This window comes from Hemiscyllium ocellatum, chromosome 1 (assembly GCF_020745735.1).
Source record: "Hemiscyllium ocellatum isolate sHemOce1 chromosome 1, sHemOce1.pat.X.cur, whole genome shotgun sequence".
Classification (NCBI taxonomy): Eukaryota; Metazoa; Chordata; class Chondrichthyes; order Orectolobiformes; family Hemiscylliidae; genus Hemiscyllium; species Hemiscyllium ocellatum.
Window position 1 is genome coordinate 38,344,916 of NC_083401.1, and position 25,562 is coordinate 38,370,477.

Below are 25,562 nucleotides of genomic sequence, written 5' to 3' on the forward strand. Positions count from 1 at the left end.
GACCTAGGGGAAGGTAAAGAACTAAAAAGAGATTATTCACATTCTGAAGTGGTTAAACTCAATACTGAGTCCTGAAAGTTTTAAGGTTTAAATGCCTCTGCCCTCCAGTTTGAAACAATCTCAATGCCATCCTCCAAACCGTCAATCACTGGAGCCCCGCCCACTCAGATAATCACCGCTGATTGGATACAATTTCCCAAGATGGCGGCGTTTATGTGTGTCCGGGAATCGGATTGGTTTATGCTCACGTCAATCACCCCAGAGGTTAAATTGGGCGCCCACCTCATTTTGTTCACCCTTCATCTTTTTGTCAAATATTTAATACGATAACATTTCAATAAAGTAAGGAGACAACAAAGGTGCTACAAACAAAATAATGTCTTTGGAACTCTCCTATCAAACTCTAAAAACGGCGCATCAAGCGAGAGAGGCAGTAAGTTATGACATTGACGCGGTTCTTAATGAAATGAGAATGAAGTTTCCCAAATGTTCAAATTTAGTTTTATCCTAGATTTTATCAACTTATTTGTTATCTAGCATGCCATTTAAATTCATAGTGGGAATATTAGAAGTGCGGCAACTTTTTTTTGCGATTGTGTTTTGATCATTGATGATGGCAACTACATTGGACTCAGCAAATCCATGATTAACTCGCACCACTATTGGATTAAATTTTTAAAAATCACATTGGTATTGAATATTAAAGTGCGGTTGAAACACTAAATTATAACTTGAAACTATTAATTCGAGTTCATAAGGTTTGAAGTTATTTGTACGAGTTACTAAAGTTAAAGCAGCAACAGAAGTCTGACAAATGAGGAAACTCATTATTATTGAACCAAAATTTGACTATTTTATATCACACGGTGGAAGAGTGAAATTTTCTTTTTATTTCGTTATTTTTTGTTGAAGTTTATTGTAAGCGTCAGGCCAGTAGAATCAACCGTTTCCATGGAGACTGACTCTGGAGCGCCCCCGGCTGCACGGGAGAATCTTTTCACACTCACCTGGATACGGCCAGGAGAATTGGATGCCAGAGCAGGTTGGCCTTCTGGGCTCAATATCAATTTCAATATTTGTAGAGCCTGAGTACCTTTTCCCATGTCCTTACCCCCAGCCTCCATGAACCAGGCCTTGTCATTCACATGGGCTGTTGCCACAACCATCCCATTAGCAAAAAGTAATGGTCCTGATTTGTAGCTATTGACCCCCCAGGTTGACCCTTAACTAGTCCTTTGTCTGTACAAGTGCTGTTCTCTCTCACTGGCCTTCATCGCCCACCTATCGTTTATTGCCTTCTTTTCCCCCCCCTCCCCCTCCCCCGCTGCCAAAGCCAAAACACATCTTCAGCATATATAGTAACTTTTATTGAGCTAAGATCAGGTCTGAAAAAGAGTCACTGGACTTGAAATGCTAACTCTGCTTCCTCTCCACAGATGCTGCCAGACCAGCTCAGCTTTCCCAGAAATTTCTGTTTTTGTTCAGGATGAGCAAATTGATAGACAAGTCAAATGTGTTGTATATCAGAATCCAGTTGACAAAGGCGTGTCGCAAAATTGAGCGGTATTAGTTTGCTTGTGTCAGATGGTTTCAAATTCCTCAAACTCTGTGCTGCACTCTCCAGTTCAGCACCAAACCAAGGGCAGAGAAGACAAGCTTATTCTTCCTTCGCCTGATAATTGCCATATTTTAAAAACAAATCATCTTTCATTTCCTGCGGTTACGACATGGAGTTAATCCCTCGACCAATTTAAACCAGACACACTGAAAAGCTGACCTCGCACTGTAACCTGTGAAATTTTGAATGGCAAAGAACTATTCCACATATCACTATTTAAAGAAAAGATTTAACAATTTTATTTTTTAAGTCCAAAACAGAACATTAAACAACAACTATTTACAACTTCTTTCTCTTAAACCTATTTTTTATTTCCCACTCTAAAATACTGGCCCCATAAATTCCCTCTTAAATTTATGGTAAATCAATTTTCAAAACCAATTTCCATTTTCAGATGTCAGACTTCCTCTGTAAATTCCTCTAGATTGTCTTCTGTCTTCTGCTGAACAACTTTCTTATGGACAGGTATCTATCAAAGAGCTATTCTGCTGGCGGACTGTTGGTGCTAGGCTGCTCTTTGCTGTTCAAAGTAACCAATTTTATATATCCCAAAACATTGAACTGTCTCATTGTTTCATTGTCATCAAAACATTAAAATTCAAAATTATTGGATTTTGGTATCTTGGGGCATAATTTAAACTGATTGGCCGAATTTCAATTTGTTATGTACCATGGCAGCGCAGGTCCAGCTATTTGTTTCACAACTGAATGTTATGTTTTTAAATTGTTCAGCACACTCTGTACTTTCAGTCAGTCCTTGCCAGCTTTCACGGTCTCTTAAAGGTACACTACACAGCTACACCTTTATAACACTGCCAATACTTACAAGTTTCTAGCTGCTACCTCATTGATTCCCAGTTGGCGTCTGATCAAATCAAATGTCTGCATGCTCAGGCTGGCTGTGACATTTTGTTTTCCTGCAATGGCATAAAGGGAAGGTTGAGTGAGTGACTCAGAGAAGTGTTAGTGGTGATGCAGGGACAGGAGAGATGGTGAAGTGTTCTCAGTGAATGAACAGAAAGTGCAGAAGGCAAGGTGAATGAGGTGGGTGAGAGTCATCGAATGGATATGCAAGACCAAAAGAAATAGAAACAGGAGTAGTTTGTTCAGACCTTTGAGCCTACTCCACTATTCAGTAGGATAATGGCTGATCTGATATTCCTTACATTCTCTTTCTTACCCTTTCCCAATAATCCCTGATTTCTCCTACTGATCAAGAATCTATCTATCTCAGCCTTAAGTATGCACAAGGACTCTACTTCCACAGCTCTCTGTCATAAGGAATTCCAAAGACATTCCTGTCTTAGAGAAAAAAAATCCTCCCTTGGCAGTCCTAAATTGGTTGCATTTTACTCTAAGGCTATACCTTCTGGTCTTAGACTTTCCCATGAGGGGAAACATCCTCTGAGCAGTTATACTATGAAGCTCCTTAAGAATCCTAAATAAAACAAAGTTAACTCTGTTTTCTCTCCATAGATGCTGCCAGACCTGCTGTGTTTCTCTCGCACTTAATGATTTTGTTTACTTCAGAATCTTATATATTTCAATAAGATCACCTCTCATTTTTCTAAATTGCAATGAGTACAGTACCAACCTGTTTACTTTTTCTCATCAGACAATCCCTCCATACTGGGATCATTCTGTTGAACCTTCTCTGAAATAATATTTGTCCTTTAAATAAGGGGACCAAAGCTGCTCACAGTATTCCAGATTTAGTGCTACTAGCATCTTGTACAGTTGCAGTAAGACACCCTACTCTTATACTCAAACCACCTTGAAATAAGGGCCAACATTACATTAGCTGCCTTGTGTACTTGTGTGCTGGCTTTCTGTACTTTGTGATTTAAATGATTCTTTTGTTCTCGCTTTTCAAAATGAATAGCTTCATGTTTTCCTACATACTCCTATTGTTGTTTTGCTGTTCATGTTTGCAGTAAGGCACTTGACAATTTGTAAGTATTTTCTGATAGTTTGTGATGAAGCAATTATATAAGTGCGATACATTAGTTATTATATGAAGAATCTGTACAACCACGACAAATGGGGATGGTTCTCTGATACCAGAGGACAAGCAGGTTGTCATTGCACAATGTTGTCTCATTAAAGTCATGGGGACTGTATCCTGTTCACAGCTGAGGTGTTAGTGGTCTCTCCTGTCAGTCACCCTCCTCTCCTTCTGGTTTGTCTTCCATCAACCTGTTAAGGGGAAAATGAGGACTGCAGATGCTGGAGATCAGAGGCGAGAGTGTGGTGCTGGAAAAGCACAGCAAGTCAGGCAGCATCCGAGGAGCGGAGAATTGATGTTTCGGGCAGAAGCCCTTCAGGCATCATGCCTGAGGAAGGGCTTATGCCCGAAAGATCGATTCTCCTGCTTTTCCAGCACCACACTCTCAGCATCTACCTGCTAAGGACTGTTCAATGAAGATCGATTTCGACAAAATCTGCTTGATGAGAAACTCCTCTTTGCTCTGAGTCTACCTACTCTTGGTCCCTGTGTGGTTCCTCTAGCGCAGTCCCTACACAGTTTTTTCCAGTGTTATGTGGCTTCCCTAAATTCCTTGCCCCTAGTGCATTTATTCCAGTGCAGAATTGGCCTAGACTCTAGACTTCTGATGTTGCCTCCCATCCTGAGTAGTCTTTTCTGACCCCTGACACTTGTTGTTTCTATCATATTTGTAGGGGCAGGTAGCTTACACAGTGTCCATCAACTGTCTGAACCCTTTTGACTAATGCCCATATGACAGCCACTCATGGTGCTGAAGGATGATCATCCATCGCCTGCCTTCAACTGAGGATTAGTTTACCATTCTTTCAAAGTTATTTTCAAAAATGACCCACTGATAATAGGATGTATTTGGTGCCAGATACATTGTTGGTGCTGGTTCAACTGGCATCATGACTTATTTTTTGTATTTCTTCCCTTTATTTTCATATGTTGACATTTTTGAAAGTTGATTACTGTTGTAATAGCTGTTAAATCAAATCTCATGCTGCACGGTAAAGACTAGGAATGTTCAGCTTTTAACAGATCCTGATATTCAACACTTCATTTGCCAACATTTTGCATACTTGCATAATCGATCGATATCTCTGTAAACTGTTTACATCCCTCTCGTAACTTGCCTCTCCACCTATTTTCTGTGTTGTTTGCAAAATTGGCTACAGTACATTCATTCCTTCCTCTGAGATGTTAATAAGTTAGTTGAGGCTTCCTCAAAACCCTCTGATAAATGAGCAAACTGACCTGGGCTGCTATCTCCATTCAGTCCATCTGTGTTGGTATAATTTACCCTTTGCCAATCAGTAAAAAACAAAACACTGCCTTTCTTGTAACCATTGTGTACCGGCATCTCCAGCTCTCTATTAGCAAAGAGGCTATCTAGCTCAGGATTAGAGTGCTGGAGTTGTTCCTGGCTTTCAGTGTCTGAGTTGCTGGGGTTGGGAATTTAAATATGAACATAGCATGAACAGAAATCAAGTTCCAGTATGAATGAACACTTATGCCTTTCTTGCTGCATACTTCCATGAGCCAGGAAACATGGAGGCCAGTTGCATCATTGATGAGATGAAGAGCAGACAATTGTTTGAGAAAGTCAATTATGGACCATGGTGGACCATCTGGCATGAATGTCACTGAATAATAAACTTTGCTAAATTTTGTAAAACCTTAGCCCGCAGAGTTGTACGTAGTTCCAAATAAGACTATCTCTGGGATTCTTTGTTTCTTTAGCCTATGTATAGTGATTTTTTAATGGAGGATATGACCTCCTTATTCTCTTTAGAAAAATACATATAGCCAGATTCCATCATTAGCAGAGATGTATCAACAGATAAATTGTCTTTTCAGTGTTGAAGGTTTTTTTATCTGGTGTACTATGTGTGAAAAACATCGCTTATTCTTTTTGTTTTATGTTCTCTGAGTGATATGGTTCTCTGTTTCAATTGTGTCTTGAATTTGCTTGGGAGTTCTGATGACCCTGCGCTACAGGGATTCCTTCAAATCACAAAATGTCCATTTTTGCCTCCTGTGGGTCATCTAGTATGTAAAGACCAATTTTAGTTTTTTACTTGACTATGGGCTAAAATGGGAGAAGATAGTCCTTTAAACCAAAAATAAACTAAGGTTTTTGCAATTTTTACAAGTTACTGAAACACATTGTGAATTGTTTTTCTAATGAGTAGAGTAGCTTTTATTTGTCATATCTACCATATACAATTGATACAGTTAAAAACGAGACAGTGTTCCTCTGGTACCGAGGGTGCTACATTGATAGCATAAACTACACAATCATACACAGCATAAAGTGCATAAGTGCAAAGTTTGTGAGAAGATTTGTAGCTCGGGTGCTCGTTGTTGTGGTTCTGTTCGCCAGCTCGGCGAACAGAACCACAACGATAAGTGCAAAACATGCAAGTTACAGTGTAACGGAAGAATGATGAATAATAGACATTTTCTAGCAGCAATACGGAAGAATTTCAGATGGGAGAGAGTCTGTGTTGAGGAGCCTGATGGCTTGAGGAAAGAAATTGTTGCACAGTCTGGCCATGAGAGACCAAATGCATCGGTATCTTCTGCCAGATGGCAGGAGAGAGAAAAGTTTGAGAGAGGGGTGTGTGGGATCTTCCACAATGCTCTTAGCCTTTCGGATGCAGCGTGTGGAGTAAATGTCTGTAACGGAGGAAAGAGAGATCCCGATGGTCTTCTCAGCTGTCCTCACTATCCGTGTCAGCAGGGTGAACAGCAGTGGACTGAGCGCACAGCCCTGGGCGTTGTGTGATGGTGTTGGAGATGCTGTTCCCGATCCGGATTGACAGGTCTTCCAGTAATCGCCAGACCATAGCAACACTACGGCTGGAGGAAGAGCGCCTTATCTTCCGCCTAGGAACCCTTCAACCATAAGGGATGAACTCAGATTTCTCCAGTTTCCTCATTTCCCCTCCCCCCACCTTGTCTCAGTCCCAACCCTCGAACTCAGCACCACTTCTTAATCTACAATCTTCTTCCTGACCTCTCCGCGCCCACCCCCACTCTGGCCTATCACCCTCACCTTAACCTCCTTCCACCTATCACATTTCCAATACCTCTCCCCCAAGTCCCTTCTGCCTACGTTTTATCTTCACCTGCTTGGCACACTTTCCTCATTCCTGAAGAAGGGCTCATGCCCGAAACGTCGATTCCCCTGCTCCTTCGATGCTGCCTGACCTGCTGCGCTTTTCCAGCAACACATTTTCAGATTCCAGTAATGTTGCCTTGTTCAAGGAGTGAGGGAGAATTTCAAACAAAAAAGACAGCGCATGTGGCAAAGTTGCCCAGAGACAGAGTTTTGATTGGCTTTTAATCAGCAATAGATATTTGCTTAAGAGGACTCAACATAGTAACCGCCACTTGATTTAGTTCCTGGACAGGTCAATACAGTCTTGTGTGTTTCAATCTAGCTGAAAGCATCAAGCTCTCTTGCTGTCTCTCCTGTCTTTGTAGAGAAGTAAAATAAAATTCCTCTCTTTTCTCTGCAAGCTGAGCTCTCTGCAAATCCCCTATTAAAAGGAAAAAGAGGGCAGGGGGGTATGGCATGAACACTTTCAGAGCCCCTGAAAGGATGCAATTTCAGTCAGCAAACAGAAGACTGAGAATTGGTGTATCCATCTTGTATCATTTAGCAAAAAATCAGAAGGAATCGAAAGAACCTGAATATATCAGCATATGTGATTCAAACTGGTGCCAGAACTCTGCTTTCCATAATCCACCTTGCATCTTCACCATCACCCCACCCACCACCCTCAACCACGATGGTATTTGTCTTTCATTGTTCTTTACATGTCTATATATGTACAAAAATTTTATGAAAGAGGTAGAATTGAAATTAGAGTTATGGATTAGGAATTCAAGATTACAATAAAGGTTTTGTTGTTAATGGTGGGGGGAAGTTGTGCATATTCTTTTTAACCTGAACTGGAAATTGGATAGAACGGGCAATCATGGTTTAATCAAATTTTCACATTTGTAACGACATAAACAATTGAGAAATTTGGTGAGAATAGAAAAAAAGAGATTCTGGATATCCAGAAAATAAGACGAATCTTTGCATGCAAGGTGTCAATGACTAAATGAAAATCTTGCTAGTGAGCAGCAAGGGGTCTATTTATATGTATTAATGTCTCATTATTACCTACTCTTGACTCATTTGTACGTCAGTTTCTATTTTCTGAAGAAACAGACAGAAACTAGATAGCACCAATTCCTACTGTGCCTCTTTTCTGGGCATCCACCTTGGTCAGCATTCCCCAGCATCTCCAAGTCAGTGATCACCTGTGCATTCAATCCATGGAGGCTGGAGATTAGCAAAGCAGCAGTTTCACTGCACATCTTTCTTACTTTTATTAGATAGTTCACCACTTTGGAGCTTGTTGATAATGTTCATAGCAATTTTGTAAACAGGGATATGCACACATCTCATGGATTGGAGCAGGGTGCATCTCAGGACTCTAAGCTCACTTGGTTACTTATTTTGTGCCTACTTGGATGTCACAGCATCTCTATATCCTTTCGATATTGCACACTACACTGCTGCCTCATTCAGAACTTGGCTCACACTACTTTATGTCTTAGCTTGCCTTTTTAGTACAAATACAAATCCAGGCATTCTGTAGTGTTAACCAGCAATGGTCAGTCAACGGGGATGGACTTGTTGATGTTTAGCCCTGTGTTATGTCAGTGCCACATCAGCAATATGTGCGAGCAACTTATATAATGAATGTATTGAATGGGCCTCAACCAAATGACCCTGATCAAAGAGTAAGAGAAATAGTCTTCAGTTAAATCAAAAGGTCTTTCATCAGCTAGGGGTAGAGTTGTTTGGTGGACGGGAGAGGAGGACGAGAGATGTTGGAGTCACGGTCTGCTCATTGAAAGTTGAGATTTATCCAGGGCCGCGAAATCTGTTGTGAGGATTGGAGGTGCTGATATGCAGAGGAATTAATAATTGTGAAAAGAGGCAACCCAACTTGAGGTTGGGAGTTAATTCAAAGATAGACCATGGGAGGGCACTGGAATTGACTTTGAATGGGGAGGGAGAATGGTGTATCATACTGTTTAGCATAACTGAGCTGTAGAGTCATAGAGATGTACAGCACAGAAACAAACCCTTCGGTCCAATTCATCCATGCTGACCAGACGTCCTAACCTAACCTAGTTCCATTTGCCAGATCTAGGCTCAAGATAAAGTAGGGAGACGTAAGTTAATTGGGAACGTGGAGAGGGTTAAATCTGACGGAATTGAGTGCAAGACACAAAAGGAACATGAAAGTTTGGGGGTCACCTAGATTGATGGACTGAGACTAAAGTAATAGAGCCAATGCAGGCAGAATGGGCCAAATGGCCACCTTCTGCACCATAATGCTTCTGTGAACTTGTTCCAAATGAGTTGTTTTCTATCCTCATCTGAACCGAAATGGAAATGTAAAATGGCTACTGCTACAAGCCAAAATGGATAGAGTAAGGCTTTTTTTTCCCTCAGGGTCTGGGTTCTGTGAGCAATCTGAGGCCTTTCAAAGGGCACTTGCATTAGCTAGGCACTGAGTGCAGGTTAATTAAATCTGTATTCACAGAATTCTGCAGAGAGGCCTCATGCAGACACCACCTGTGTCAACTAAACACCTACGCCACCAGCACCCTTGACTATATCATTGATCATTACAAGTTATCCCTAGGAATGACTGTGAAGCAGAGGTAGTTTCTGGCGAGCTGTAAAGTTTCATCTACATCCAACAATAAACAAACACATTCCAAGATCTCCCAGCCTGTACAGATCCAGGACCTGCTTACCCCACAACTTGGACGACAAAATGTTCACACTATTATCTTATATACAATACTGCCCTTCTTGGATAATGTGGGAATGGGAGCAGAAGGTTTATTTTAATTGCCCCATACTTGCAACATGGCTTGTACAGCGTACAGCAGATCTGCTGTGTAAACGTAGAGGCAAATCATTGCCCTCCTTCTCAGATGCCTCAATGTTTTGAGGATCTTGTTTAAATATTTATTTGTGATATGACTGCTTACTGACTTGTTTCTGATATTCCTCAGATGGCTTATTCAAACCATTGACAGTGGATTTAGACACAGAATCTGTTGTTGTCTGTGCAGTCACTACACTTGGAGCAGAAGTTGTTGAGGAACACATGCACCTGGAAGCCTAGGATCAGCCTAATGCAAAGGTTCCAGCAAAAGGGTGCCATCCTGAAGCAGAGGAATTTGTGTAGGTACATGAATAGGAAAGTTTAGAGGTATATGGGCCCATTTAACTTGGGGAAACAGCATGGACGAATTGGACTGAATAGTCTGTTTCCATGCTGCATGGCTGTATAAGTGCAGGAGACTTCCAGTCATTCCATCTTCAATGGAATGCCCTCTAGGTCAGTAGGGATCAATGTCACTGAATGGGAATCGTTTTATCATCTACTACAGCATTCTAGGTACTAGGTGCTAAAGTTTCTACAGAGGTAATGGTCAGAGCATCATGTTATGAAGCTCACCACAACTTCAGTTGGAGCCATTGATGACTGTAACATGTCTCCTCAACATGAAGTCCCCATGCTTTCTCAAATCTGGTGGTTCACTGTAGTACAATACAGACTTACGGCATCATATAATCCTTACGTACTGTGCTCTGGACTGTGAGGAATATTGGAAATGAGGCAACTGCTGAAGGTCACAACAAGTGCACGTGGAGGACAGTGAGGATTTGTGGAAGCTGCAGCATTGGACCGAGTTGGAAAATGAGAATGTACACCAGAAGGAATGTTACCTTTTATCATCTGACAATACAGCATCATCAACTATAGTAATCCAGACGTGACTTCTTTGGCAACCACTTTCAATAGAAGTCAGTTAGGTGAAGACGATTGTAAATATATTTTTACTATAGAGGCAAGCAACCGCTGTTTAATTCCCAATCTTAAATGCAGCTTATCAGTTTGTTCCTTCTTTGCTTTTCCTCTTTTGTGACTAGGTGGCTCAGACAATTTTTCGTCCCGCCAAATGAAGGTTCCACCTCATATGCTGAATTTCCACAGGCTTGAGGTTTGGAGATAGATGGACTGGACACGTCTGGAGTTTTCTGAGGGGAGACCTCTTAGGTGTGGGGTGAGGTGGAGGCCGAGGTGCTTATGTGCAGTTTCTCTTCTATCTGGGTGCCTATTGGGAAGGAAGGGGCACCTGAAATAAGGTCAAGGTCTCTCATACCCTTGTTGATTTTGTGTGCTGACTACCAATGGGTAAAGCAATGGTTTGCAGATCTGAAAGATCTGTCATCTTCCTCATAAGTGCATGAGGAGATGTGTCCAGGGAGGTGGTCTCTTCATGGTGGAGGTTATGCGGATGCTGCTCATGCTTGCAGAAAACAAAAGATGAAATGAGTTGCAAAATAGGGATAGAAACTTGGGCATGTTAACCATACATTCACAGTGATAATGGGAGAGCAGAATAGCGCACTGCTTGGTATTAAATCTTTCTTGGCATCATCACATGATCAGTTGTGGTCCTCTCATTTGGTAAGCATTTATACCTTATAGTGGTGGGCAGACACCACTCGGGCACCTGACTACCTGTCTTAACCCCTGGCTGCTTTCTCCTGGAATGAAACAAGGGCAAGGATTGAGTGAGATGAATATGGCTGGCACAGCTGTTTATGGTTGGTGCAGGTTGAGAGAAACCTCACCATTTTTCCAAGTGAATAGGAAGCACCGAGTCCAGGAATGATAAGTAGTCTGGGAAACTGGGTGGGTGAGGGCAGTTCATGAAAGATGCAACATGCATTAGTGGGAGTGGTAGACCATGAGCCTTGGAGAGGAGTGTGTAGTGGCAGAGTTGGAGTCAGTGTATGGTTGCAGAAAGAAGATTGTGCCACTTATCTTGGAGTTCAGAAGGTCATCAATCTTTTTGCATGGATTGCCATTCCTCTAGATTGTGGATGTTGCACTGAACTGGGTGGTAACTTCAGATCAGACTAGCAGGGTCTGATGCTGTGGTCTACTCTGACAGTCCTGAGGAAATAAGTTGGCCCTCTGTCTACAACGTGGCCTACCAGTACTTCCAGGTACCAGTCAACACCCCTCTGAAGCAAATCCTCACAAATTGCAACTATTTCTGGTTTGTAGCAATTGCAGTGGTGCATAGCTAGGCTTTAAAAATGGCACTGAGAAATCTTGAAAGGTCCTGGTGGCAGTGAGTGCACCCACTGCTGGTGAGCACAAGCTAGTGTGACACAGGTGCCATGGGGATGTTATGCATACTTAATGGGGTCTGCACAGTAAAATTGCTTGGGAAAACTTGGTAGAGTTTACAGAGAGAAACCTTCCATAAAAATCCCTGAAATTGACACTTTGATGGAATTTTCCCAAATTCTGTGGAGTCAGCTCTGGGATTCAGCTGACAGATTTTTGATATCCAAAATATTTTGTAATCAATGCTGATTCAGTTGATATATGGTATACTTGCCAATACATCAACAATACTATAAATCCCTGTCTTATTTACAGGATGAAATTCGATCAGAAGCCCGGCGTAAGAATCTTTTGATTCTAATTTTGCACTACTTAACTGAAGAAGGGTGAGTAAATCACTCGGAGAAAAGTACATTTTTGACTATCTGCTCACTGCGGACTTCATTTTTTTTTCACAAAACCAGTTTTCTCTGCTTTGTTTACCCCTTCAAATCTAATATCTGATGAAAATAATTTCTTACCAAGTCTGTTCATTGTTGTTCCCGTGTCATATCTTGCAGTCTTCAACTCTAAGAATGTCTGTAGCAAATTAAGTTCTTTGCCTTTGCTCCTGACCACAAAATTTGTTCCTATTTACTAACTCCGTCTCTATCCCCAGACATTGTCTGATTGAAGTAGGCTGTTCACAACCTTTGCATCCTGTTTAATCTTTTACTGAGGTTTCAGAGCATGGATAGCCAGGTCTTTTCCCCAGAATAGGGGAGTCCAATGCTTGAGGGAATAGGTTTAAGGTGAAAGGTAAAAGGGACCTAAAGGGCAGCATTTTCACACAGAAGATGGTGCGTGAATGGAATGAGTTGCTTGAAGTGGTGGAGGCTGGTACAATTACAACATTTAAAAGGCATCTGGATGATATATGAACAGGAAGGGTTTAGTGGGCTAAGAGCCAAATGCTGGCAAATGTGACTAGATTAATTTAGGATATCTGGTCATCAGGCGATGAGTTGGTCCGAAGAGTCTGTTTCCATATTGTACAGCTCTGTGACTCAAAGGTTTGCCAGACAACCCCCCCATTAAGAACCTGGAGTAACACTGTCATTGTCATAGAGATGTACAGCACGGAAACTGACCCTTCGTCCAACTCATCCATGCCGATCAGATATCCTAACCTAATCTAGTCCCATTTGCTAGCAACTGGCCCATATCTCTCTAAATGCTTCCTATTTATATATCCTTCCAGATGCCTTTAAATGCTTTAATTGCACCAGCCTCCACCATTTCATCTGGCACCTCATTCCATACACGCACCATCCTCTGCATGAAAAAGTTGCCCCTTAGATCCCTTTTTTAAATCTTTCCCCTCTTATTCTAAACCTATGCCCTCTAGTTCTGGATTCCTCCACCCCAGGGAAAGGACCTTGTCTATTTATCCTATCTGTGCCCCTCATGATTTTGTAAACCTCTAAGGTCACCCCTCAGCCTCCAATGCTCCAGGGAAAACAGCCCCAGCCTGTTCAGCCTCTCCCTATAGCTTAAATCCTCCAACCCTGGCAAATCCTTGTAAATCTTTTCTGAACCCTTTCAAGTTTCACAACATCCTTCCGATTTGGTAGGAGACCAGAATTGCACGCAGTATTCAAAAAGTGGCCTAACCAATGTCCAGTACAGTTTCAACATGACCTCCCAACTCCTCTACTCAATGCTCTGACCAATAAAGGAAAGCATATACCAAACACTTTCTTCACTATCCTATCTACCTGCGACTCCACTTTCAAGAAGCTATGAACCTGCACTCCAAGGTCCCTTTGTTCAGCAACACTCTCCAGGGCCTTACCATTAAGTGTATAAGTCTTGCTCTGATTTTCTTTTCCAAAATGTAGCACCTCACATTCATCTAAATTCAACTCTGTCTGCCACTCCTCAGCCCATTGGCCCATCTGATCAATATCCCGTTGTACTCTGAGGTAACTTTCTTCGCTGTCCTCTACAGCTCCAATTTTGGTATCATCTGCAAACTTCCTAACTGTACCTCCTGTTTTCACATCCAAATCATTTATGTAATTGACAAAAAATAGTGGACCCAGCATTGATCCTTGTGGCACTCCACTGATCACAGGCTTCCAGTCTGAAAAGCAACCCTTCACCACCACCCTCTGTCTTCTACCTTTGAGCCGATTCTGTGTCCAAATGGCTAATTCTCTCTGTATTCTATGAGACCTAACCTTGCTAACCAGTCTACCATCTGGAACCTTGTCGAACGCCTTACTGAAGTTCATATAGATCATGTCCACCACTCATCAATCCTCTTCATTACTACTTCAAAAAACTCAGTCAAGTTCATAAGACATGATTTTCCATACACAAAGCTATGCTGACTATCCTGCCTGTTCTGAAGAAGAGTCACTGGACTTGAAATGTTAGCTCTGCTTTCTGAGTTTCTACAGCAATGTATATTTTTGTTTCAGACCTTTAGCATCTGCAATTCTTTGTTTTACTCTGTTGTTTTACACTTTGCTCCTCCAAAGGTCGCAAACAATTATGTAATTTCATTGTCTACAAGCACTTCGTCACTCATTGTATCCATATACTAGAAAAAGCAGTCCGTTTTATAGAAACACTTTATAGAATCATGGAAAGTTTGCAGAACAGAACTAGGCCACTTGACCCATCAACTGTGGGTGAGCTCAAAAATGGACACTCAATCTAATCTCACTTTCCAGTTATTTGGTCTGTACTCCTGCAGTATACAGCACTTGAGGTGCGGATCCAGACATGTTTTAAATTACCTGAGTGCATCTGTTTCTGTTACCATTTCTGGCAATGATTTCCAGATGTGTCTCCCCCTCTGATGAAAAGTTCTTTTTTATCAACTTCCCTTTTAATATTTCTATCATTCAGTTTACGTCAATCATCCCTCCCGTAACGATTGATTCCTCCCGTAAGATAGATAGATCTTTCCCATCCGATCTTTCCAATCCCCTCACAATTTTACACCTCTCTATCAAATGTCTGCTCAGCCTCCTTTTGTACCAAGAAGAACAAACCCAGCCTATCCAATCTTTCCTGTTAGCTGCACTTTTCAGCCTTGGCACTATCTTTGTAACTTCCTCTTCTCCTTCCTGGTGCGATTTTGTAATGATGTGACTAGAACTGCACAAGATACTCAAGTTTCAATACTGTTTTTGTCCCAAATGTTATGGAGAGGATGTTTTAAAGTTTTTGTTAGTAGAAGAAAGTGAGGACAGTAGAAGCTGGAAATCAGAGTCGAGAAGTGTGGTGTTGGAAAAACACAACTAGTCAGGCAGCATCCAAGGAGCAGGAGAGTTAACGTTTCGAGCATAAGCTCTTCATCAGGAATGGGAGGGGTCCAAGGGGGCTGAGAGATAAATGGGGAGGGAGTGGGCTGGGGAGAAGCTAGCCTGTAATGCGATAGATAGATGAAAGTGAGGAGTGATGGTAATAGGTCAGAGAGGAGGGTGATGCAGATAGATGGGAAGGAAGATGGACAAGTAGAACAGTTCAAGAGGGCGGTGCCGAGTTAAAGGGTTCTGCATCTGGGATAAGGTGGGGGCAGGGGGAATGAGGAAACTGGTGAAATCAACATTGATCCCATGTTGTTAGAAGGTCCTAAGGCGGAGTTTGGCAGTGGAGGAGGCCCAGGACTTGCATGTACTTGGCAGAGTGGAAGGGGGAGTTGAAGTGTGGAAAGATCCTTTGGGACTTTGACGGAAGTGAGGACAGAGGTGTGGCCCCAAAGGATCTTTTCACATCCGAATCCACACCTTCCCCCTCACCTTTGTCCAAGGCCCCAAAGGATCCTCCACATCTGACAGAGACTTACCTGTACTTCCATGCACGTCATCTGTTGTGTCCGTTGCTCTTGATGTGGTCTCCCCTACACTAGGGAGACAGGACTCCAACTTGCGGACCATTAAGAGAGTATCTCTGGGACACATGCACCAATCACCCCAGCGCCCTGTGGCTGAACATTTCAATTTCCCCCTTCCAGTCTGCCAAGGACATGCAAGTCCTGGGCCACCGCCAAACTCTAGCCACAGGAGGAAGAATGGCTCCCCTTCCACCTTGGAACCAACCTCATCACCATCCAACCACTGTTGATTTCACCAGTTTCCTTACTTCCTCTGCCCCCATCTTATCCTAGATCCACCCTCTAACTTGGCACCGTCCTCTTTTTTTTAGATTAGATTACTTACAGTGTGGAAACAGGCCCAACAAGTCCACACCGACCCCCCAAAGAGCAACCCACCCAGACCCATTCCCCCACACTTGCCCATAGTGTTAGGTGAAGGGGTAATTTAGCATGGCCAGTTCACCTAACCGGAGTACCCAGAGGAAACCCACACAGGCACGGGGTGAATGTGCAAACTCCACACGGATTGTTGCCTGAGGCAGGAATTGAACCCGGGTCTCTGGCGCTGTGAGCAGCAGTGCTGACCACTGTGCCACCGTGCCGCCCATAATAGCAGAGGATGCTTTCGATTTATCGACCTCTGGGTTATGGGCCCAGCACGCTCCCACTGCGCCACTCTGCTCCCCAAATGAACTGTCCTACCTGTCCATCTCCCTTCCAACCTATCCGCTCCACCTTCCTCTCTGACTTATCACCATCATTCCCCACCTTCATCTACGCATCACATTCCCAGCTAACCTCCCCCCAGCCCCACCCCCCTCCCATTTATCGCTCAGCCACTTTGCCTCCCCTCCCATTCCTGATGAAGAGCTTATACTCAAATTGTTAACTCTCCTGCTCCTCAGATGCTGCCTGATTGGCTGTGCTTTTTCAGCACCACACTTTTCGACTCAGTTTCTGTTAGTAGTTGGAATAATCATGAGGTTTTTTTTAAATGTTTTGTTTTTCCTTTTCTAAAAGTTCTTTTTGGATAGTACAGTTCTGTCAGTGTCTTTGAGTGTTACATTTATTTGAATTATATAATCAATTGAGATTTACTTTACATTTCTATCCTGTGTATGTGAATAGATATATAGATACAGCAAACACTCTGGAACAAGAAACTAGTCTAGGATTACGACGTTTTGAAGTTTGTGATAATATTGACCTGGAGACTATCCTAATGGAGTATGAAAGCTACTATTACGTCAAATTTCAACGGTATCCAAAATTAACTAAAAAAACAGTGGATGATGGTAAGTAAAACATACTCCCAGATTATTGAAATGAAAACTGCATATAGAGAGTTAATTCATTTTACTCAGCAAAGTCAAAATTCCAAAGAGTACTTTGGTATGCATGTAAAATTACCATATTTTATGTGAACTGGGAGCAGAAATAGACTCTACCATTCAATAAGATTGTGACTAATTTGTTTGTGTTTCAAATTCCATATTCCCAACTACCCCAATAACTCTTGATTTCCCCTGTCTATTCAAGAATCTAACCACCTTTTGTCTTGGAAAAAATGCTAAACTCTCACACAGACACACTCACACCACTTTTGCAGATATAATTTCTAATCTCCGTCTCAAAATTTTAAAACACTGCCTCCTAGGTCTGGAGTGGAGAAGGAGGAGAAAGTGAGGACTGCAGATGCTGGAGACCAGAGTTGCTGGAAAAACACAGTAGGACAGGCAGCATCCAAGGAGCAGAAGAATCGACGTTTCAAGCATAAGCCCTTCCTGAAGAAGGGCTTTATACCCAAAACGTCAATTCTCCTGCTTCTTGGATGCTGCCTGGCCTGCTGTGTTTTTCCAGCCCCATATTTTTCAACTCTGGAGTGGAGAAAAACTATCCTTTGTACGCTCACTTTTTTCAAGACCATTCTGGATCTTGTACGTTCCTCCAATCAAGTCACCCCAGAAATTTCTAAATTTAAGAACATAGAATACAGAAGAGTACAGCACACTACAGGCCCTTTGGCCCTCGATGTTGTGCAGACCTTTTATCCTACTTTAAGATCAAACTAACAGATGTACCCTTCATTTTACTATCATCCATGTTCCTATCCAAGAGTCACTTAAATGTCTCTAATGTATCTGACTCTTCTACCACTGCTTGCAGTACATTCCACACACCCACTACTCTGTGTAAAGAACCTACGTCTGACATCTCCCCTCAACATTCCTCCAGTCACCTTTAAAATTACACCCCCTTTTGAAAGCCATTTCCGTCCTGGGGACGAAAATCTCTGACTATTCACTCTATCTATGCCTCTCCTCATCTTGTACATTTCTATCAAGTCACCTCTCCTCCTCCTTCACTCCAATGAGAAAAGCCCTAGCTCCCTCAACCTTTCTTCATAAGACATGCCATCCAGTCCAGGCAGCATTCTGGTAAATCTCATCTGCACCCTCTCTAAAGCTTTCACATCATTCCTGAAATGAGGTGACCAGAACTGAACACGATATTCCAAGTGTGGTCTAACCAGGACTTTATAGAGTTGCAGCATAACCTCAATCCCCCTGCTAATGAAAGCCAACACACATACGCCTTCTTAACAACCTTATCAACTTGGGTAACTTTGAAGGATCTGTGAATGTGGATCCCAAGATCCCTCTTTTCATCCATGCTGCCAAGACTCCTGCCTTTAACTGTAATCTGCATTCAAATTTGATCTTCCAAAATGATTCACTTTCCACTTTTCCAGGTTGAACTCCATCTGCCATTTCTCAGCCCAGTTCCCATTGCAACCTACAGCAGCCTTCCACATATCCACAATGCCACCAATCTTTTTATCATCGGCAAATTTACTAAACCACCCTTCTACTTCCTCTTGCAAGTCATTTATAAAAATCGCAAAGAGCAGAGCTGCCAGAACAGATCCTTGTGGAACTGTTCAATGAACTGAATACTCTCTATCTACTACCACCCTCTGTCTTCTGCAGGCAATTCTGTATTCACTCAGCCAACTTTCCCTATATTCCATGCCTCCTTACGTTCTGAATGAGCCTACCACGGAGCACCTTGTCAAACACGTTGCTAAAATTCATGTATGCCACATCCACTGCTCTACCTTCATCAGTGTGTTTTGTCATGTCCTCAAAGAATTCAAGAAGGCTTGAGAGGCATGATCTGTCCCTCAAGTAATCATAAATCCTGTCTCTCAGACTTCTCTCCAATAATTTGCCCACTACCAATGGAACACAGACTTGTCTCTAATTCCCAGAGTTATCCCTATTTCCTTTCTTGAACAAGGGAATAACATTTGCCACCCTCCAATCATCTGGTACTACTTCAGTGAACAGTGAGGATGCAAAGTTCATTGCCAAAGGTGCAGCAAACTCTCCCTTGCTTCCTATAGTAACCTTGGGTATATCCCGTCTAGCCCAGGAACATATCTATCCTCATTTTTTTTCCAAATTTCCAGCACATCATCCTCCTTAACGTCAACCTGTTTAGGCATATCAGCCTGTTCCATGCTGTCCTCATAAACGACAAGGTCCTTCTCACTAGTAAATACTGAAGCAAAGTATTCATTAAGGACTTTCCCATTCTCTCCAACTCTATGCACAGGTTCCCTTCACTATCTCTGGCCCTACCCTCAGTCTGGCCACCCTCTCATTCCTAACATGTAGAACGCCTTGGGATTTGCCTTAATCCTACCCACTAAAGCTTTTTCATGCCCCCTTCTAGCTCTCCTAAGTCCACTGTTTAGTTCCTTCCTAGCTACCTTGTAACCCACTATAGCTGTGTCTAATTCTTGCTTCCTCAATCTGAAGTGAGCTTCCTTCTTCCTCTTGACTAGATGTTCCACATCTCTTGTCATCCAAGGTTCCTTCACCCTACCATCCCTTCCTTGCCTCAGTGGGACAAACCTATCCAGCGCTCGCAGCAAGTGCTCCTTAAACAACCTCCACATTTCTATCGTACATTTCCCTGAGAATATCTGTTCCCAATTTTTGCTCCACAATTTCTGCCAAATAGCATTGTAATTCCCCTTCCCCCAATTAAATACTTTCCCATACCTTCTGCTTCTATGCCTCTGCATCACTACAGTAAAGGTCAGGGTGTTGTGATCACTATCACCAAAATGAGCTCCCACCAAAAGATCTGACACCTGACCTGGTTCATTGCCAAGCACCAAATCCAATATGGCCTCCTATCTACATACTGAGTCAGGAATCCTACCTGAACACACCTGACAAAATCTACTCTATCCAAACTATTTGCACTAAGAAGGTTCCATCCAATATTAGGGAAGTTGAAGTCACCCATGGCAACAACCCTGCTACTTCTTCACCTTTCCAAAATCTACTTCACAATCTGGTCTTCCATATTTCTCTTGCTATTGGGGGGTCTGTTCAAAACTCCCAATAAAGTGACAGATCCTTTGCTGTTTCTGACTTACACCCATACTGACTCTGTAGACAAACCCTCCTCAATGACCCCCCCCCCCCCACTTTTCTGCAGCTGTAATATTATCTCTGATTAACAATGCCACCCCCAAAACTTTTTTACCTCCCTCTCTATTCCTTTGGACCATCCAGCATCCATTCCTGCTCTGTGATATCTAAGTCTCCATAATAGCCACAATATCTTGGTTTCAAGTACTGATCCATGCTCTAAGTTCATCACCCTTATTCCTGATATTTCCTGCATTAAAATAGACATACTTCAGCCCATCACACTAACTACAACTTTGCCCTATCAACTGTCTGTCCTTCCTCACAGACTCTTTGCACATTGTGTCTGCCTGTTCACCAGCTACCCGACTCTCAGATCTGTGATTCTGGTTTCCATCCCCCTGCCAAACTAGTTTAAACCCTCCCAAAGAGCTCCAGCAAACCTCCGGCCCAGGATACTGGTGCCTTCCAGTTCAGGTGCAACCCATCCACCTTGTAAAGGTCCCGTCTTCCCCAGAAGGTATCCCAAAGATCCACATATCTCCTTCCTACACCAGCTCTGCAGCCATGTGTTCAACTGCACTTGCTCTCCGTTCCTAGCCTTACTAGCCCATGGAACCCATAGCAGTCCTGAGATTGAGACTCTGCTTGTCCTGCCTTTTAGCTTCCAACCTAACTTCCTATATTCACTTTTCAAGTCCACTCCCTTTTTCCTAGCTATGTCATTGGTACCGATGTGTACTGCGTCTTCTGGCTGCTCACCCTACCCTTTGAGAATCCTGTAGACTCGATCCGAGATATCCCTGGCACCTAGGAGGCCACATACCATCTGGAGGTCTCACTCGCAACCACAGAATCTCCTCTTACTATCATTCTCCTATTCTCCCTGCTTCCCATCTGAGCCATAGAGCCAGGCTCAGTGACAAAGATCTGGTCGCTGTGGCTTTACCCTAGTACCCCCTCAAAGAAAAATAGTATTCAAAGCGGTATACTTATTATTGATGGGAATAGCCACAGGGAATCGCTGCACTATCTGCCTGTTCCCTTTCCCTTTCCTGACGGTCACGCAGCTATCTTTATCCTATAACTTCTTTCTATCCCCCCCTCAGCCTTCTGAATGATTCAAAGTTCATCCAGCTCCAGCTCCAGTTCCCTAACGTGAGTGGAAATATGACCCGTTTGTCCAATCTAGCATCATCACCTCTGAAAAGCCACCAATGCATTTACATTCATTTTTAAGTCAGAAAATCAAAACTACACATGGTTTCAAGATATGGGCTCGCTTCCCTCCGTTTTTACTCGTATTCCTCGAAACCTTTCCTATTCATGTCTAAATGTCTTTTAAATGTTGTAACTGTACTGCAACCACCACTTCTGGCTATCCATTCTAAATACTAACCATTCTCTGCATGAAAAAGTTGGCCCTTACTTCCTTTTTTTAAATCTTCCTCTTCTCAACTTAAAGATATTACCCCTAGTTTTGAAGTCTTCCAGCCTAGGGATAAGATCTTTGCTCTTCACCTTATCTATGCCCCTCATGATTTTATAAACCTCCATAAACTCACCCCTCAACCTTATGCACCATTTTTAAAAAACTCCCACCCTATCCAGCCCCACCTTATAACTTAAACACTCTGGTCCCAGCAACATCCTGGTAATTTTTTTTCTGAACCCTCTCCAATTTAATAATGTCCTTCTTATAGTAGGGCGACCAGAACTGTACACAATTACTCCAAAAGTGGCCTCACCAGTATTTTGTATAATCCCAAAAAGATGTCCTAATTCTTATAGTGAATCACCTGAACAATCAATGCAGCCATGCTAAAATTTTTATTGGATTCCTCTCTCCCTTCCTCTCTTGAGTTCCCGCTGTTATTGGAATATTTTTGTATCCTCTATAGTGAAGATAGAAACAAATTATTTGATAATTTCATCCACCATTTCCTTATTATCTGCGATTCACTCCCCTCTGTGTTTGCAACTCTCTTTGTGTGGAGCATAGTTGTTAAGAAGTAGTTACCCTATATAAGGAATTAATATATCAGAAAATTACATGTAAATAAATAATTGGCTTTAAAATTCAGCTTTGATTTTATATTGACAATAGGGCTAGCAGTTACATAAAAAAATGTATACGTTCTGTTATAACATGTGTTTCGTCAATATGGATTCGCTGTAACAGTTGGGGATGCTGTTACTACATTGCGAACTTTTAAAATTTGTGTTGGCTGTAATGCGATTACAGCCAGCACTTTAAGCGCTATTTCTAAAGCATGATTTTTCTATAATGCAGGGTTGCAGAAGAACGCAACCATCGCTTTATAGAAGAACTGACTATCTGTTTTTAGACTCATTCTCGCCCTCACTATCTGTAGCAGATATATATTAGAACATTATTATTTTGTCAAGCAGTGCCACAACATTTAAAAAAAAAATTCAATACAAATACTACCTCCTGTTCTGAAAATCATTCTTCTTTCAGAAATATGAGTAGAAAATGCTCCATACTGAAGAAAGTTATTCCATCAGTTGATAAGTACTACCACATCTGAGAAAATTGGCTTCTTTACACATCATAGAGTCATAGAGATGTACAGTACAGAAACAGATCCTTTAGTCCAATGCGTCCATGCTGACCAGATATCCCACCCAATCTAGTCCCACCTGCCAACACCTGGCCCATATCCCTCCAAGCCCTTCCTATTTCTACACCCATCCAGTTGCCTCTTAAATGTTGCAGTTGTACTGGCCTCCACCACTTCCTCTGGCAGCTCATTCCATACACATACCACCCTCTGTGTGAAAAAATTGCCCCTTAGGTCTCTTTTATATCTTTCCCCTCTGACCCTAAACCTATGCCCTCAGGTTCTGGACTCTCCACCCAGGGAAAAGACTTTGTCTGTTTATCCTATCCATTACCTTTATGATTTTATACACCTCTATAAGGTCAACCCTCAGCATCTGACGCTCCAGGGAAAACAGCCCTAGCTATTCAACCACTCCCTATAGCTCAAATCATCCAACCCTGGCAACATCCTTGTAAATATTTTCTGAACCCTTTCAAGTTTCACAACATCTTTCCGATAGGAAGGAGATCAGAATCGCATGCAATATTCCAACAGTTGCCTAACCAATGTCCTGTACATCCGCAACATGACCTCTCAACCCCTGTACTTAATACTCTGACCAATAAAGGGAAGCATACCAAACACCTTCACTATCTTATCTACCTGCGATTCCACTTTCAAGGATCTATGAACCTGCACTTCAATGTCTCTTTATTCAGCAACACTCCTGAGGACCTTACCATTAAGTGTATAAGTCCTGCTAAAATGTGTTTTCCCAAAATGCAGCACATTGCATTTATCTAAATTAAACTCCATCTGCCACTTCTCAGCCAATTGGCCCATCTCATCAAGATCACATTGTAATCTGAGGTAACCTTTTTTGTGTCCACTACACCTCCAATTTTGGTGTCATCTGCAATCGTACTAACTATACCTCTTACGTTCACATCCGAATCATTTTTATAAATGAACAGTAGACCCAGTACTGATCCTTGTGGCACTCCACTGGTCCCAGGCCTCCAGTCTGAAAAACAGACCATCATCCTCCACCACCATCTTCTGTCTTCTACCTTTGAGCCAGTTCTGTATCCAAATGTTTAGTTCTCCCCGTATTCCATGAACTCTAAGCTTGCTAACCGGCCATCCTTGGACTGAAGAATTTAAATTCACCAGTGTCACACCTATTGTCAAATATCAATGTTGAATCCATGTTTTTGAAAGAGACAGAGGTCTGAAATTTATTAATTGATGAAGAAAATATAATGGATATATGTAATCTTATTGACTATTCCCTAAATTTTATTTATACTCTTTTGGATATTAGAAATTTGACTTGCAGTTTTTTTTTATACATTTAAGGTAGTCGTGAGATTTTCTGGAAACTCTGTGTAAAAATTGTAAAATTATTGATGGCTTTGTATAATGAAGATAGTGTTTCAAAAAAGGGCACAAGTTTCCATCTAAAACACCATGGCTACATATTTGATCATACTTAAACATACATATGAAAAGTAAGGCTTTGCATTATTTGAGCAAAGCTTTTAAAATAAGGAAGGCACTACTTTGAGATTGTGAGAACCAATTTGTTCAATTGGGTTTTCAACTTAAGCACCTTGGCTATTTGTGGAGAAAATCTGGAAATTTTCCTACAACCACTTTTAGGTTATAACAGTGATTATTTTTACAAGGTAGGTAAAGGAAACTTGCTCCAATGCTTAATTTCCATCTTGGTGCCAGTAAAGTGTTCCCAAGGAGGCTCAATGAAAACTGGAGCAGCAACATAGCACTTTCTGCTTGGGTACTTTACAGTCTTCAGGACTCAGTACTGAGTTTGGCAACTTCAGAGCATGTTCTTGGTCCTATTTTCCTTGTCTTTCCCTGGCCATGTCTTGTTTACGTCTTGACGTTTCACTGAGTGAATCCATTTTCTCCTTATCACACCTGTCTTTTGCATCTAGTTTACATGTTAATTGCTTCTTTACCACCATTAACGCTCCCTTTGTGTTTTGGTCAGAGCACTCTCACCCACTTGCTCATCCTCCCCTCTTTGTCGCCAACATCTAAAAATCCCTTTCTAGTTCCAAAACTGTCAGATTGCAATGTAAATGTTGATTCTCTTTCTCTCTTCAGAGGTTGTCAGACTCGCCAAGTTTCTCCAGCAGTTCCTGCTTTTATATAAGGGCAAGATTGGGTTGGATGTTAAAGTATTATTTCCACAGATGTAGAAGACAGAGGGTTGCTTTACAGACTGGAGGCCTATGACACAAGGATTGGTGCTAGGTCCACTGTTTTTCTTCATTTATAAAAATGATTTGGATGTGAACGTAGGAGGTATAATCAGTAAACTTACAGATGACATCAAAATTGGAGATGGAGTGGACAGTGAAGAAGGTTAACTCAGAATACAACAAGCTTTTGATCAGATAGGCCAATGGACTAAGGAGTGGCAGATAGTATTTAACTTAGATAAATGTGAGGTGTTGCATTTTGAAAAGGCAAATCAGGGCAGGACTTATACATTTAATGGTAAGGTCCTGGGTAGTGTTGCTGAACAAAGAGACCTTGGAGTGCAGATTCATAGTTCTTTGAAAGTGGAGTCTCAGGGACAGGATAGTGAAGGAAGCATTTAATATGCTTTGTTTTATGGGTCAGAGCATTGATTATAGGAATTGCAAGGTCATGTTGCGGCTATACAGGACATTGATTAGGCCACTTTTGGAATATTGTGTACAATTCTAATCTCCCTCCTATAGGAAGGATGTTGTGAAACTTGAAAGGATTCATGAAAGATTTACAAGGATATTGCCAAGGTTGGAGGGTTTGAACTATAGGGA

General features: G+C 42.0%; 1 protein-coding gene across 1 annotated transcript in view; it reads left to right on the forward strand.

Annotated features, from left to right (window-relative positions):
• The first annotated feature begins 300 nt into the window (after window positions 1-300).
• Window positions 301-25,562, forward strand: part of katnal2 (katanin p60 subunit A-like 2) — a 78,737-nt gene continuing 53,475 nt past the window's right edge. The window contains exons 1-3 of the mRNA XM_060847143.1: window positions 301-433; window positions 12,158-12,228; window positions 16,842-17,008. Coding sequence (XP_060703126.1) covers window positions 377-433; window positions 12,158-12,228; window positions 16,842-17,008 — 295 coding nt within the window. The 5' untranslated portion in view covers window positions 301-376. The remainder of the gene's footprint in view (window positions 434-12,157; window positions 12,229-16,841; window positions 17,009-25,562) is intronic.